We start from the raw sequence: 16,875 nt of genomic DNA, 5'->3' as shown, positions 1-16,875 counted from the left end.
ACCAGGGAAGAGACTGAGAGGAATTAGCCAGTAAGGAAGAAAGAAAATTCAAATAATGTGGTCTCTTGGAGGCCAAAGAAAAAAGAATTTTTGTTAATTTCTTTTTTTAAAACCTTCATTCATTCATTTATTTATGGCTGCGTCAGGTCTTAGTTGTGGCCTGCAGGCTTCTCTCTAGTTGTGGTGCATGGGCTCCAGAGCACGTGGGCTCTGTAGTTGTAGCACACGGGCTCTCTAGTTGTGGCCCAGGGTGCTCAGTAGTTGCGGTGCATGGGTTTAGTTGTCCCAAGGCATGTGGGATCTTAGTTTCCTGACCAGGGATCAAACCCACATCCCCTGCATTGGAAGGCAGACTCTTAACCAACTGGACCACCAGGGAAATCCCAAAAGAAAAAAGAATCTGAATAAAGACTAAGTGACCAACAATGTCAAATGCTGCTAAAAGCCAGAGTTGAGAACCTGACCAATGAATTTAGCAACATGGAAGTCACTCTGGTAAGGATGGAAGCCAAACTGTGGTGTATTCAATAAAGAATGGAAGAACCATAAATAAGTACAGAAATGCTTTTGAAGAGTTTTGCTGTAAAAATGACCAGAGGGGAGCTACAGAAAGGGTGCTAAGAGTAATTTTTTTCTTAACCAGAAAATGTACTTGGTTAGCAGAGCATGATACTTCTGAAGTGTTTAAAAATTGTATTGTTATTGTGAAATAAAACATATAAAAAGTACAAAAAACAAAAGTACATTATAATGACTACAACACAAAAAAGTACAACTGCCATCCAAGTCAAGAAATAGAAAACTGCCCGGCACCACCTCTCGAAAGTCCCTCCTTTATCACAATCTTCTCTTTCCCTTAGAGTTACACTTGTGTAACTCCCATAAATGCCTCTCTCTAAACAATCATTTGGCTTGAATTATTTAAAAATTATGTACGATTCATCCATGTGTTTATATACAGACCTTCTAGTTCCCATCTTCATTACTGCATAGCACCTCACTGGACAAACGCCACAATTAATTTATCCATCCTACATTTACACTGTTACCAGTTTGGGGCCACTGCCAACAGTACTGCCATGAATACTTCTGTACAAGTATGCTGGTGTGTTGTATATACACATTTCTCTAATCTGATATCTAGTTGACACCCTGAGTCAAAGGGTATGTATGTTTTCAAACTGGTAAATAATGCCAAACTGCCTTCAAAGTGGTTGTGCAAATTTACACACTCACCACCTTGGTATTAGAGCTCCCATTGCTCTATGACTTTAATAATACTTGATGTTGTCAGACTTTTAAAAACTGGCCAATCTGAAAGATAGGCAGAAGCATTCTGCTGTGGTTTTGTAAGGAGGCTGAGCATCTTTTCATATGCTAATTGGGCATCTGGATTTCCCCTTGGGGAATAGCTGTTCAAATCTCTTTCACCCATTTTCCTATTGGGCTGCCTTTTCTTATTGATTTATAATTCTTTATGCATGTTGGATTCAAGTGTTTCTCCGTTTTAATGTATTGCTAGTATCTTCTTCCATTCTTAGCCTGACCTGTCATTCTCCTTGCGGTGACTTTTGAAGTAACGGGTTCAAATTTATTATTTCCTTAATTTTCACAACAAAATTTCCCTATATTATCTTCTAATAGCTTTAAAATTCCACCTTTTTACACTTCAGTCCAAATGGAGTTGAGTACTGAACACAGGGTAAGGCAGGGGTTCAATTTGTTGCCCCCAAAAACCAATTTTCTTCATTTCATCTTATTTATAACACAAGTCATTCCTCCTTACTGCTTTTTGCTGTTTTCTTTGCTATTAATTAGGTGTCTATTTCCTTTGGAATCTCACTTTTGGGGTATCTATTCTGTTCCATTGGTCTGTCTCTCCATGCAGTAATTCAATCACAGCTTTAAAGTAAATCTTACTCTATAGAGTGTAAGTCAGAATAGAGCAAGTCCTTCTATTTATTTTTGTTCTTTAAAAGCGTTTTGGCTAATATCGACTCTTTGAATTTTCATTAAATTTTAGTATCGGCTGCCAAAAAGAAACACAGGAAGAATCCAATGGGATTTTTTATTGGAAATGCACTAAAACTACAGGTTGACATGGGGAGAACTGGCATGTTTAAAACACTGAGTTGCCCAATGGTATCTGTTTATTTAGGTCTCCTTTAATGCCTAAACAAAGCTATTCCCCATAGGAATAGTGCACATTTTTTGTTAGATTTATTCCTAGGTACTTCTACTGCTGTAAATAATACTCTTCAAATTTTTCATTTCAAAACACTATGTTGGGAGTTCCATGGCGGTCCAGTGGTTAGCACTCCATGCTTTCACTGCTGTGGGCTTGAGTTCAATCCCTGAGTGCAGAACTAAGATCCCACAAGCCACACAGCGTGGCAAAAAAAAAAAAAAAAAAAAAAAAGGCTGTTGGTTAACAGAAAATTTTTAACCTGATTTTTATATACAAAAACCTTAACAAAAACATATTAGTTTTAATACTTAATCTGCAGATTCAGTTAATATGATCATTTTTCTGCAAATGACAGTTGTGTTTCTCTCTTTACAGAACTTTTTCATTTGATTAGAATTTCTCTCGTGTTATAGCACTGGCTAGGATCTTTAATATAATGTTGAAGAGAAATATCATTAGCAGAAATCCTTGTCTTATTCCCAGTCTTAGATGGAAAACTTTCAAATATTTCCTATAAATATGAAGTTTGTCATCCTTGGGAAGTGGGGTGGGGTGTTTAATTCCCTCCCAACTCCCCAGCATATTAAAGATGTTATCTTCTGGTTCATATTTGTTAGAGGTTTTTTTTTTTTTAAGCCAACGTATAAATTTATTATGCTTTTCCTGCATCTTTTGAGAAGTTCTTATGATTACTATCTTTCAATCGTTTAATGTGTCAAATTACACTGTGTGATTTACTAATGCCCATCTTGCATTCTTGGGACAAAAGCAACTTGTTCATGATATATTATCCTGCTAGATTCTTGCTAGATCTGGTTTGCTAATATTTGAGGATTTCTAAATCCATATTCATTAGTCTGATTAGCCTACAATTTTTCTTTTCTGCACTGTCTGACAGGTCTTAATATCAAGATTATGTTAGCACCATAAAATGGCATGGGGAAAACACCCTCTTTTTCTCTAGAATTTTAAAAATTGGAATTTTTGGAATTATTTCTTCCTTGAATGCCTGGTATCATTCACCACTGAAGTTGTGTTAGCCTGGAATTTTCTTGGAAGATTTTTGATTACTCAATTGATTTAATGGTAATGAACTTCAAATTTTCTATATATCCTTGAGTCTGGTTGCATTTTTCTACATATTTGTCCATTTTGTCTACAATTGCCAATTTCTTACATGAGATTGGATCCTAACATCCTCTTATGATTCAATTTTCTGATATTGAAAATTGAATACCTTTTTTTTTTGGATGAAACTCTCTACCTTTTTTTTTTTGGATGAAACTCTCAGAGGTTTATCAATTTTATTAGTCTTTTCAAAGAAGTAACTTTTGGGATAACCCTTTCAACTGTATGTTTGTCTTATACTGCATCCACATCAGTTTCTATCTTCATTATTTGGCTTCCTTCTACAATTCTTTGGGTTTATTCTCTCCCTTTTATGGTTCCCAGATAGAAACTTATTTTCTAATGTGCATTCAAGCCTATGTACTCATGCCATTTGCAGCAATATGAATCGACCTAGAGATTATCATACAAAGTGAAGTAAGCCAGACAAAGACAACTATCATATGATATTGTTTATATGTGGAATCTAAAAAAAAAAAAAAAGATACAAATGAATTTATGTACAAAACAGGAATAGACCCACAGACATAGAAAACAAATTTATGGTTACCAAAAGGGAAGTGGGGGAATAAATTAGACAAGTTTTGGATTAACATATACACACTACTATATATATAGTAGATAACCAACAAGGACCTACTCAATAGCACAGGGAACTATACTCGATATTTTATAATAACCTATGAGGGGAAAGAATCTGAAAAAGTCAGTTTATATATATATAAACTGACTCTACTGTACACCTGAAACTAACAACACTGTAAATCAACTATACTTCAATTAAAAAAAAAGCCTATATACTCCTCTTCTGTTTTGTTTTCAAGTGTAGCCTACAAGTTTAAATATGCAGCATTTTCATAATCATTCAGTTAAAAAGTTTCTAATTTTTATTGTATTATCTTTTTGTTACTTAGCTTGATAAAACAGAAGGGATTAAAAAAGAAGAAATGGTTCCCACACTTAAGAATTATACAACTTGTAGAGAAGGTAATGTACTATATTCTTAATTCTAAGGTGTCATTCATTTTCAGACATGACATTGATCAAATAACTTCCCTTATGGAGAAATACATAATTCTTCCACTTTAATTTTCAGACACTTTCTACCTCCAAACATGGTAAAATAAGCAAATTAAGAAAACAAATCACAAATAGCTAGATGAAATGCAAGGCAGACAGAAGTACTAAAGAAAGGAGCAAGCTGTGTGTCACAAGAATGGCACAGGAGGAATGATTATTATTATTTTTCTTTTTTTCTGCCGTGCCACTCGGTGTGTAGGATTTTAGTTCCTCGACCAGGAATTGAACCTACATCACCTGCACTGAAGTGCTACATCTTAATCACTGGACCACCATGGAAGTCCCAGGAGGAATAATTATTAATGAACAAGCACTGGGAAAGATTTGGGAAGGCTTCATGGAAAGGGTCAAATTAAAAGATGTAAAGGAAAGTTAATCACTAAGTACAAAGCAAGGCTTTAAAAAAGGAAAATGTAAAACTATACATTCCAATTTTGCTTAAAAATTTCTAGAAGAGTATTCTAAACTAAAAATATTAGCTAGGACTAAAGGCATAGAAGGGTGTTTGTGGAACAGTATCTGGTCTAGCGTGTTAAAGCATAGGACCAGGACACTACTGATTAGATTAAAAGGTATCAGTAGTTTGGAGCTACATTAATGACAATGTTAAGAACCAGAATGGTATAAACTAACCTGGATTTTTGACAGGTAACTGAGAGGAGAATAAAAAGATGAAATAACAGAAGAGAATGGAGGCAGACAGAGTTAGTGGGAGGATATAGGAGAGGCTGAACAAGAATAGCAGAGATGAAAAGAAGTGAACATGAGATAATCAAGAATTGGCAAGTCAGTGAATGCAGAGCACAGAAGAAAACTAAGAGTTAAAGATCACACTGAGGATGAAGCCAAAAATTTCTGGCTCCAGGGGATAGTGCGGGAAATAGTGAAGTTGGGTAAACAATAAGATAAGCAAATTTAGGAGAGGAGAGTTCATTTTTGGACATTTTCAGTTTAAGGAGTGGCAGGAACATACACATGGTAATATCTTGTACAAAGGTAGACATGTGTTAAGTGTTGAGAAGAGAATCCAAGATACAGATGTAAACTCACTGGTTTACTGGTATTGGCATGATAGGTGAAAAGATAAAAGTAGTTAAGACTCTCCCACAGAAAAAATATAAAATACCTCTATTTTTCCAATACTAAAACTGCGGTTCAAAGATGAAAGTAACTTGGCCAAGGTCGCACAATTAAGTAGCAGAGCAATATAGCAGATCTGACTCCAAAGCATCTAGTCACTAAGCCAAACTGTCTTTTACGTTTAAGTGACATACAGAGGAAAGGGAGACTGACAAAAAGCAGTAAGAAAGATAGGAAAGCCAGGAGAGTAAAATATCACACAAATGTAGTAGAGAGGAGCTGCAGAAAGCTGGGCATATAACAAAGTTGTATAACACAATAAAGAATTAAGAAAAATAAGGATGGAGGAGAGAAGTCATACTTTGGCACTGAGTTACATTAGAGCTACTAAAAAGGAATCATGGAGGCAGGGCTCAAAAGAAGTGTGGGACAGAATATAAATTCTGAAAGGTAAGCAGACTAGTATTGCAGTTATAGAAAAGGAGGTGGCAGAGGGAGAAAGACTGAAAGGAGAGACTAATAAACAATGGATGGCATATATAATCAAGCAGAAGGAGTGACAGTCTATAATCAATATAGTACAAGGAACAGGGATTTGATGGATGAGAAGTGAAGGACAGAAGGTGGAAAAGCTAAGGACTGTATGAGATTTGAAGAAATAAACATTAATTTTCTTAAGCAAGCTTTTGTATTAGCACATAAAACTTTGTAACTATTTGAATAAGGGAGAATTATTTCATCACAGTCCTGGGCAGAATACAGTACAGAAGGTATCAGAGAAAGGCTTTTCAGTGAGGGAATCATGTGAAGTCAACAAGTCACTTAGGTACACACATTATTTCTAGTAATGCCCTTTTTATGAGAATGTTTTTTACACTTATAGTTGTAAAGGGAGTAAATGTTGTGGCTCAGAAGGTTAGGTAAAACAATCTGTTTTTTTCCTAAAAGTTTTACCTGCTTTTAATTTGCTCATCACTCCAAAGATACTGCCAATTGTTTTTAGATATAGTGTAAAAAGTGGTTTTCTTTTAGGATTACCACGTAGAGTTCATTGATAAATGAAACAAAACCAAAAAAGCAATAAGGAGCTTTCTTATAGAATGAAAAGAAGTGAACATAAAAATAAATTGAGAAGACCAAAGTTGATAAAATTCACAGCAAAATACCTTGATGTTTTTAGTAAATAAGAACATGAGTTGAATATGAGGAAGAGGAGCAAAGGCATGTATACGAAATGAATAATAGGACCAGCACCAAAATTCTAAAAAGATAAGCAATAGTTAAAGGGAGAAGCAAATACACACAGGCCAGAAGCATTCTCTTCAATCCAAGTCCTACTTAGAATCTAGTAAGACAGTACTGTTGTACTCCGTGACTCTTCTCCCTTTTCTATTTATAGCTAAAACTCAAGAGGGACCCAGAATGGTCTTAGCAATGGCTGCCATAAACTCCCAGCTCAGTTCTTTTCAGTCCTGTTCCAAGTCACTCCACATGCCTACAACTTCAGCTTCATAGTCCATTTCACAAAGGGCTGCTTTTTCCAGGGTCTCTCATCTACAGCAGCTCTGGGACAGTAGCTTCCATGAAGCAAGTATACAGCTTGGGTAAAAAAGGAAAATAATGAGAATGCTCCCATTCTATTATCATCTGTGCTTCAGGGACAGCAATACTAACATCCTTTTTTCATCCAGTGGGCTAAACAAGACGATAAACTCAGACCTTAAAATTTCAGAGAGAATAGAATGAATGTAATTGATATAGAAATCCTCAAAACAATATACAGAAATATTTAGTAGCATGTAAAAAAAAAAACTCCTCAATCACGTAAGTCAGGATCATTTCCAATGCATTAAACACATCTCCTAAATGATATGAATAGAAAATTTACTTTCAGTAAATGGTAAATTAATGGAAACTGGAACACGTATTTCATTAATAAGTATAGTTGACTCTTGAACAACACAGGGGTTAGGGGCACTGACACTCTGTGTAATTGAAAATCTGCTTATAACTTTATAGTCAGCCTTCCATATCCACTATTTTGAACCCTCAGAATTGAACCAACCATAGATTGTATAGTACTATAGTACATGTTTACTGAAAAATCCACATATAAGTGGACCCACGCAGTTCAAACCTGTGGTTGTTCAAGGGTCAGCTGTAATCTATATAGTTAAAGGAGTAACTAGCATATACTAAAAGTGAAAAGATAGCATGCTTAAGAGTGAGACTTCAGGAATGGAGAGAAATGAAGGAACAGAATGGGAAGTGATGCATTATCTACGGATATTCAAAAGTAGCCTTTAAATTTCATTTTAAAAACATAACAAGTGCTGCTTTATTAGCTTAAGAAAAATACCTTCCTTCCATCTTCCACTATTATTAAAGTAGTAATTCTGTATTTAGTTTCACACAAATTTACTTCATGAAAAATGTATTTTGTTGGTCTTTTCTAAAAGGTGTACTGTGGCAGTGGGCAGAAAATTTTAGTAAATACTGATCCCATAGGTTACAAATACCAATAAGTTAAAATACTATAAATGTGCTAAACAAGACTGAACTATGTTCTAAATGGAAAAACGTTAATTAGCTGTACACTTCTCAAAATTAAATGACTAAATATCCTTGTAAGGCAGGAATGGCAAATAGGTTTTGTCTTACATGTACCAAATGGTTTTGTTTCTTAAAGCACTGCATTAAGAATTCTGGGCTACACTCCATTGGCAAGATGCTATGATTTACACCATAGAGACTAAGAAAAAAATGTTTTTGAGAATCCTAATACATATTTGCCATCCGTCATTAAGTCTCACAAACAATACTGATTTCAATTACTGGCACCTGAGTTCTAAATAATTTATTGCAGGGTAGGCAAGATTTTAAAGACAGTTCTTGATTTTTCTCACCCCTCAGTGTGAGAATCTACATTTAACATTTTAAATCTATTCAAATTTCCACAATTAACCAACTATATACCTGGCATGCCGGTAGCAAGACCCTGACCAAAAGCCAAAGTTGGATTTGCTGCTGCAAGTGATTCAGCTTGCTGCCCTTGCTGGCCCTGATTGGGAGTAAGAGGGCGCTGACCTGCTCCAGCACGGAGAACCTACAAAGGACAAATGATTTCCTTAAAAATGAAATTATAAAATAACAGATAAATTTATCTTGGACAACTTTGTATATATCACACATAGCCTTTGGATATTCTGTGAACATATTTATATTAAATGAAATGTCAATTTACCATAAAAAAAAAAATTACTTAACATCAAAAACATAATCTATTAAGCAACAAGGAGATTCCAGAAGGTGTTCAGGAAAAATTATTTCTAGTATTTGTGTTCTTTAACTTACCAAAGTAGTAGTAAAATGAGAGCGATATATTTGGAGGGTGAGGGGGGAATGGCAAAATCTTAGATGAAGACAAAAGTTTTAAATTTTATTATTTTCTAAGACTGAAAGCTATAATTAAGTATGATTATTCAATTAGTCTGGTATGAGACTGAGGTGCAGGGTGAAAACTTCAAATTGAACCAAGTTTTAAGAATTCAGAAGCCTTTAATAAGAGTAAAAAGCTGCTTTTTACTGTAAAACCTTAGGGTGAAAAAAAGTAACACAAGATTTCATCAAAAAGTGTGAAAACTCGTAAGGCTGGTCAAGATTTACTACTTTGTAATATGTAGTTGTTGTAGTGATTATACATGAGTGTGATACACATTAATTTCACAAAGGTAAATACTTAAACAATTTAGGACAAGCGGGATTCATCTTTAGTCCATCTGTGTGAGTAAGCATCACACACAAGTATATGTAACGTTTAGGCAATGTGATATTTTTATTTGCCCGAAGAAGCTACAGATTTAAAAAGAATCTATTAAATCGTGCTGTGGTATAATCTATAAGGACTGAGTCAAAGGACAGCTTTAACAGAACATCAATATAGTTTAAAAGAAAATTCAACTGCCAAGTAACAAACACTATACTAATCATAAAGTTGCTTCTATGATATAAATATGATAAATCTGACAACCAGAATTCTGGCATTTTTATCATAATTTTTCTTTTACACATTTATAAAAATAGTTCCAGAAAAGTGGCTGAAATTAAAAAAAAAAAAATCTTCAAGATAAACATTTTCTTTATTAAGAAATTAAATCCAATAACCTTTAGTGAAAATATTTCATCTTTCCTTGCTTAAAAACAAAGTACCAGGATGGATGATGCCTTAGAGGACTGGGACGGGAAGGGTGGGAGGGAGTCGAGGGAGGGAGGGAATACGGGGATATGTGTATAAATACAGATGATTGAACTTGGTGTACCTCAAAAATAAATAAGTAAATAAATAAATAAATAAATAAATAAAATGAGAAAAAAAAAACACAAAAAACCAAAGTACCCAATAATCTTTTTCTGGTCAGAAATTAAGTTAATATTTAAAATAGTAATTTAAATATCCAGAAGAAAATGAAATGACAATTACTTTGATAGAAACATTATGAGCACACTTAAAGAAGTGATGAAAAGGAAAGGTTCATATAATTACAATGAGAGGAAAAAAAAAACCACACAATCAATACTTGTATACCAACTGTATGATAGGTACTATGCTACACACTGGGGGAAAAAAAGACCAAAAGCCAAAAAATAGATCTTGTACGCAGGAGCTCATACAATTTCAAAGACTCTTGAGGTAAAATGTAATGAAGGTAGGCCTATACCTGTTGCTGTCCAGGCTGAGCTTGTGATGCTGCTTGCTGACTTGCTGTGTTGTTTGCCGCAGCTGCAGCTTGCTGCTGAAATAAATTGGCTGGATACACCCCCCACGGAACACCATAATACTGAGGTGGAACCACTGCCGGACCTAAACCCCACATCCCACCCCCCCAAAAAAAAAAAAAAAGTCACTACATTTTATAGATAAATAAGGTCAGTTACCGTTAGATAAAAAAGGGACAGTGTGTAAGACATAGAGAGCAGATGTCCTTACAATCTTCTATCCACACACAGCTAACTGCTTTCCCTTTTCCCTTTTCCTCAATTCTAGTAGAGAAGAAGTCTCACTGAGGTATGGATTATTAAAAAAAGAAGTATTCAGAGGTGACAGCAGTGGTCTTAATGAAAAGATGTGAACTACACTCAAGAGGAACAATGAATTGACAGGACACAACCATCTATTCAACATGTACTGAATGCTAGTTTATGCATTTGATACTGGCAAATAGGAACATCAGACACCATAAAACTAAGATTTTCTATACTCAGTTTATCATTTTCTTTAAAAAGGAATTTTTAAAAATTTAAAACAAAACATTTTGGGCTTTTAATTTGTAACATATTGGGTTGGCCAAAAGGTTCATTCAGTTTTTCCCATAAGCACTTGTCTTTTAACTTCATTTGAAACAATTTTGTTAGATTGTATGTGACAGCTGTCACATCAGCATGCATTTAAAAACAGACATCAAAACTGGTGAATTTTTGTGTAGCCATTTTAATACTGAAGATGGAAGAAAAAAAGCAACATTTTCAGCAATTATTATTTCAAAAAAGGTAAAAATGCAACTGAAATGCAAAAAAAAAGATTTGTGCAGTGTATGGAGAAGGTGCTGGTACTGACAGAATGTGTCAAAAGTGGTTTGCAAAGTTCCGTGCTAGAGATTTCTCGCTGGATGATGCTCCACAGTTAGGTAGACCAGTTGAAGTTGACAGTGATCAAATTGAGACACCAATGTTATACCACATGGGAGATAGCCAAAATATCCAAATCAAGCATTGAAAACCATTTGCATCAGCTTGGTTATGTGAATCACTTTGAAAGTGGAAAAAAAAATCTTGACCATATTTCCACAAGCGATTCTCTACTGAAACATAATGAAAACATACCATTTTTAAAACAAATTGTGACAGGGGATGAAAAGTGGATACTGTACAATAATGTGGAACTGAAGAAATCGTGGGGCAAGCGAAATGAACCAGCACCAACCACACCAAAGGCCGGTCTTCATCCAAAGGCGGCGATGTTATGTGTATGCTGGGATTGTAAGGGAGTCTATTATGAGCTCCTTCCAGAAAACCAAACAATTAGTTCGAACAAGTACTGCTCCCAATTAGACAAACTGAAAGCAGCATTCAACGAAAAGTGTCCAGAATTAGTCAAAAGAAAACGCATAATCTTCCATCAGGATAACACAAGACCATATGTTTCTTTGATGACCAGGCAAAAACTGTTACAGTTTGGCTGGGAAGTTCTGATTCATCTGCCCTATTCATCAGACATTGCACATTCAGATTTCCATTTATTTCGGTCTTAACAAAATTCTCTTAATGGAAAAAATTTCAACCCCCTGGAAGACTGTAAAAGGCACCTGGAACAGTTCTTTGCTCAAAAAAGATAAAAAATTTTGGGAAGACAGAATTATGAAGTTGCCTGAAAAATGACAGAAGGTGAATATGTTGTTCAATAAAGTTCTTGGTGAAAATGAAAAATGTCTTTTACGTTTACTTAAAAACTGAAGGCATTTTTTGGCCAACCCAACATAACATAAAACCGGGGAACACTTTGGTGCTAAGCTTGCTATAACTGTATTTTAATTGTAAACTGTGAATTTTAAAATATTCTTTATATCTGAACAGAATTAGTTATAATTCTCACAAAGCAATTGAAAAATCACATAAAAACACATGAAACATCAGTGTTTATGTGGTTAGGAAAATGGAACTAGTGAGTTAGGAAAGAACTATGTAATATAATCATAGAGGGATACAGATATAAGAAAGCAAACCAGGAAAAACAGAATGAATTCTTGTTCTATTCTACTTTAATCAAGATAAAGTTTGATTTCTGGATAGTAAATAGTATCACGCAAAATAAGCCCCACCATTAAACTAATAATTAAGATGTCATGTTTCCTGACTGATGTAACAAACATGTCCTAAATTCCACTGATATGATCTCAGTATACCTAATTTGTATATTTTAGAAAGTCAAACTCTTGGTTTCACTTTGTTCTGGAAGAAAATAAAGCCCAATGTAACTAACTGAACCACTAAAATGAAAAGCTTTAAAAAGTTTAAAGGTAAAATATATTTCTAAAGATAGTTTAAGCACAATCTACAATGAAGACTCTTAAAACACAGAAAAGGACTCACTGTCAAAACCAAAGAATCAGACATCCATCCAGAACCTCTCTGTCCAAAAGTAGCCAGAAAAAAAAGTCATCTGTGGCTAAACAATTAAAAGTTGGACAGCCTGAATTGAGATGTACTGTAAGTATGTAATACACACAGGATTCTGAAGACTCAGCATTAAAAAAAATAATAATATAGTATCTTAATAATTTTAAAAATACTGATTACATGACATACTGGGCTAAATCTAACATACTGAAATTAATTTCACCTGTTTTTTTACTTTTATGATATGGTTACTAGAAAAATCTAAGTTGCATTATCTGGCTCACGTTCTACTTCTACTGGAGAGTGCTGATCTTAGAAAGCCTAAGTAAGTCCAGAATGCCAGGAATCCTTATCTCAAAACTAATGACCTCTTAAAGTTGCTTCTTTCAATTCCACAGATTAATGATTCTCCGCATGTACGATATACTACCACTTTACATACTAACATTCAGTTAAATGGTACCAGGAAAGCTCATATCCTTATGGAATCATATGCAGATCTATACCCAAAACTACTCAATGTGACAGGTTAATTTCAGTCTGCTAATAACTAAGATATCAAATAAGAATTTGAAATTAACATTTTTTTCACATTTTAAAGGCTTGAGTGTAAAAAAACAACACCTAGGAAAAGTAATTGTTCTGCAGTCATGATAAAAAATAACTATCAGAAGTGGACTTTAATTGATCAGTGATAATTCAGTGAACTTATGAGTGACAGCTTAAAGTTATAAAAAGTTAGCCAATCTACAGACTCAACCCAAGGAACACACTTCTATGGTTGACATTTCCCTGTTCCTGCCTTGGTAACCAACATAAATCATGCTTAAGGCTAATTCATTCCTGTCTCTGTAACTAACTCAATGTAAAACCACCTTCCCCCCAAATCCTACAGAAGATCAGCAAATCACTTTGCTCAGGAAGACTGTGCCTAACCAGTACACAATTCTCCCTTACTTAAATAAAAAATAAATACAGTTTGGTTTAAAAAAGTTTTTTTCCCATCTTTACTGTAATAAAATTGATATGTGACATTGTGTACTTTTGGTTTTTACTTCAGATTTTCAGTGGTGGTTACCAGGCTTTGACAGTTATTAATAAGTTCTTTCCAACTCAATCCCACCTTTTTGTCCCTCAGCTTGCCTGCACATTTTAACACAGCTAATTAAATTTTACTTTTTAGATACTCATTCCCTCAAGACTGCTGAACCTCTTTACCTTGTACTATCCCTGACCTGGGTATTTATAGCAGCCACCCCCAGTTTATTTTCTGAGAAGTAACTTTATTTGCATTGTCTCTGTGGGTAATGGGATAAGCCACAAGAATAAAGATTTGTGGTTGCTAATGTTAGATTTTTCAAACTACAAAACTAAAATGTAGACCAACTATGTATAGAAGGAAAAGACTTATCAGACTTAGGTTTTCTCCTGTAGCATTACAGTTGAAAAATTAACTCTCTGGAAACTTCATTCTGGATAAATGTTTCAATTTTTCCTAGGAACTTCAAATTGCCCAAATAGACAAAAATAAAGCTTATCACAAAATTAAAACTAAATCCATAACAAGCAACAAGTATGAACAATAAGTTACCTGCTAATGTTGCTGCTGCAGCCAATCCTGCTGCAGTATACGGATCAGTCCCTGGAGGAGCAGCACTAATAATATATGGATTTGGCACAAATGCAGCTGGAGCAAGGCCTGCTGAGAATACACCAGCTGTATTTTAAAGGGGGAGAAATAATAAATAAAAACATATGTATGATTTTCTTCATTAGGTAAAAAAAAATTTCTATTCTGAAATTAGGGTTGGGGCGGGGAGGGTATAATGATTCTAATTCTTACTATGTGACCTTGGGCATGTAACACAATCTGACTCTGGGGCTCTTTGTTTATGAAACAGGTGTATCACCAGTGATTTCTGTTAGAATTAAATATAAATGACTGTATGGTACTAGCACATAACAGGCACACAGTGTATGTTTAGAGCTAGAATTACTATTGTTCAATAGTGGTTTTTCATTCAATCTTTATTAAGCCATACTATACGCTAGGGATTCAACACTGAGGAAGTCAGATATGATCTGCCCTCACAAATCACTCCATCTAGTGAAAAAATAAACAAGTAAATTGACAATTAGAGTATAGTGTTTAAGTGCTATATGAGCACAGAGAGGAGGAATATCCCATGAGCTTTTGGTAGGATGGAGTGGGGTTGTGGTGAATAAGATAAAACTGGAGCTGTAATCAGAATGAAGACTCATGAAGAGCTTCCTGGGTCATGTTAAGTAGTTTGGACTTTACCCTGAAAGTAAAAGGAAAACAATGAAGAGTTTTAAGTGGGAGAGAAAACCCACTTCTGAGTCTAATATATACCAGTATAGATCTGGTAAAGGCTAAGAAAGATTTAAAAATATTCATTTGCAGTACTCATCAGAGAAAGAAGTAAGCTGCTGGTATTGAGCAGGAATCAGTATGTAGACCTTTTACCATAAGGTACTAAAAATTACTTTGAAAATGTACTGCTAGAGCTTCCTCTTCTGGAAAATAACTGTGACAAGTACAAGGTAGGGAAATAATTAAAGAGAATGTGTTTGAAGTTGAAGGAGCTCAAAAAGGTTCAAGTTCAGAAGATGAAGGTAAGGGGATATGGGTACAAAAGCAGGTAGACTTAAAGCGACTTTTAAAAAAGTATTCAAAAGGAGCATTTATCTTAAAATCTAGGCCTTAAAATCAAGATTCAGAAACTTAATTCTAACTATATTATAGTGGCTTTCACATTTTTCGACTGTGACCCACAATGTAAAATATAATTCACAAGGACCTATCCACACACACACAAGCCACAAACAAAAATCTCAAAAAAAAAAAATCCTTATGAAGTTCCAATGTATTCCATTTTCTATTTAATTTTTCTCTTTATTAATTTCCAAATTATTTAATTTTAAGAAATGTTGGCCACAACCTACAACACTGATTTCATGCCCAGGTGTAACATGGCCGTTTGAAAAATCTGCTTTTAACAAAAGAAATAAGAATTAAACAGAGAGCTCAATAAAATCCTTGCACTATTTAAAAAATCATTTGCTCAAAGTTACTTTCTTAGCTATGCCCTTAGGTCAAAGGTTTCAAGATTTGCCTCTGGTTCCTCTATAATTATCTTTATGACAAGAATAAAGATGTACTGATATCCATGTTCTACTCTTCTAACTACAAATCAAAAAGTTAGGACCTTATTTTATATTCTATATTTTTATGATTAAAAAAGATTGCTTTTAAAACTCAAATACTAATGAAGTATATAAAGTGGAAAGCCAAAGTCCTCATGTAATCTTTACTGACAGTTGGTTTAGAGCCTTCTAAAATTTTTTTCAATTTTAGAAATTATTTTGATATAGCTCTCTCCATATTTGTATTACAAGGCAGATAAAAAGCAGGAAGGTTTCAAATTTTTGACATCAAACCATATGCTTGTGTGTGTACACATAAATATGTATATGTTTGCATGTATACATACCTACGTATGTATACATACCTAAATCTATGCATTTACATATGCACATATGTATAAATACATATCCTTCTAAATTTCTTAATGAATATATATACACACATACTCATTTTATATCATAGAGTATAATGGTACTTTAATATGCTTTTTTCACTTGCCAATTAACCACAGATCCCCTTCTATATCAACAGATACCTATCTAGTTCATTGTTTTTGGTAGTGGTGGTAGGGAATTGAGCTGCTGAGCCCTGGCCCTTGGCAATGAAAGCTAAGTCCTAACCACTAGACCACCAAGGAATTTCCTAGTTCATTTTTTTTAAAATAGCTGCATAGTTTTGTATCCCACTACATAGAAGGAATATGATTTAATCAGTCTACATATTTAGATGATTCACAACTTTTTGCTATAAATAATGCTGCTATTCTTCTTTAAGTATATTACCATTATATCCTTATAAAAATTCACTTAAATGGACAAATATATATAAATTCTTGATCCACATTTCCAGATTACCCTCCAGGAAAGTTTTACCAATTTATATTACTGCCATGAGTATAAGAGAACACCACTTACACTCCCACTGAAATAGGATATTATTAAACTTTTTAAAGTTGTCAATGTGATAAGTAAAATAAAGGATTAAAATTTTTTGGATTTAATCTATGGTTCTTTGGCTATCAAAGAGACAAAACATATCAAATCTTTATACCTTTATT

At 34.2% G+C, this 16,875-nt stretch overlaps 1 protein-coding gene across 9 annotated transcripts in view; it reads right to left on the bottom strand.

Moving 5' to 3' along the window:
- Nucleotides 1-16,875, bottom strand: part of PUM2 (pumilio RNA binding family member 2) — a 95,611-nt gene that overhangs the window by 35,713 nt on the left and 43,023 nt on the right. For 8 of the 9 annotated variants that reach the window (XM_057740457.1, XM_057740460.1, XM_057740465.1 and 5 more), the window contains 3 exons: nt 14,241-14,366; nt 10,195-10,337; nt 8,453-8,582 (listed from right to left, as the gene is read on the bottom strand). In XM_057740457.1, coding sequence (XP_057596440.1) covers nt 8,453-8,582; nt 10,195-10,337; nt 14,241-14,366 — 399 coding nt within the window. The remainder of the gene's footprint in view (nt 1-8,452; nt 8,583-10,194; nt 10,338-14,240; nt 14,367-16,875) is intronic. The other variant, XM_057740462.1, reaches the window with a different exon arrangement.

This window comes from Hippopotamus amphibius, chromosome 7 (genome assembly GCF_030028045.1).
Source record: "Hippopotamus amphibius kiboko isolate mHipAmp2 chromosome 7, mHipAmp2.hap2, whole genome shotgun sequence".
Lineage (NCBI taxonomy): Eukaryota > Metazoa > Chordata > Mammalia > Artiodactyla > Hippopotamidae > Hippopotamus > Hippopotamus amphibius.
This window is presented reverse-complemented; position numbering and strand designations above follow the sequence as displayed.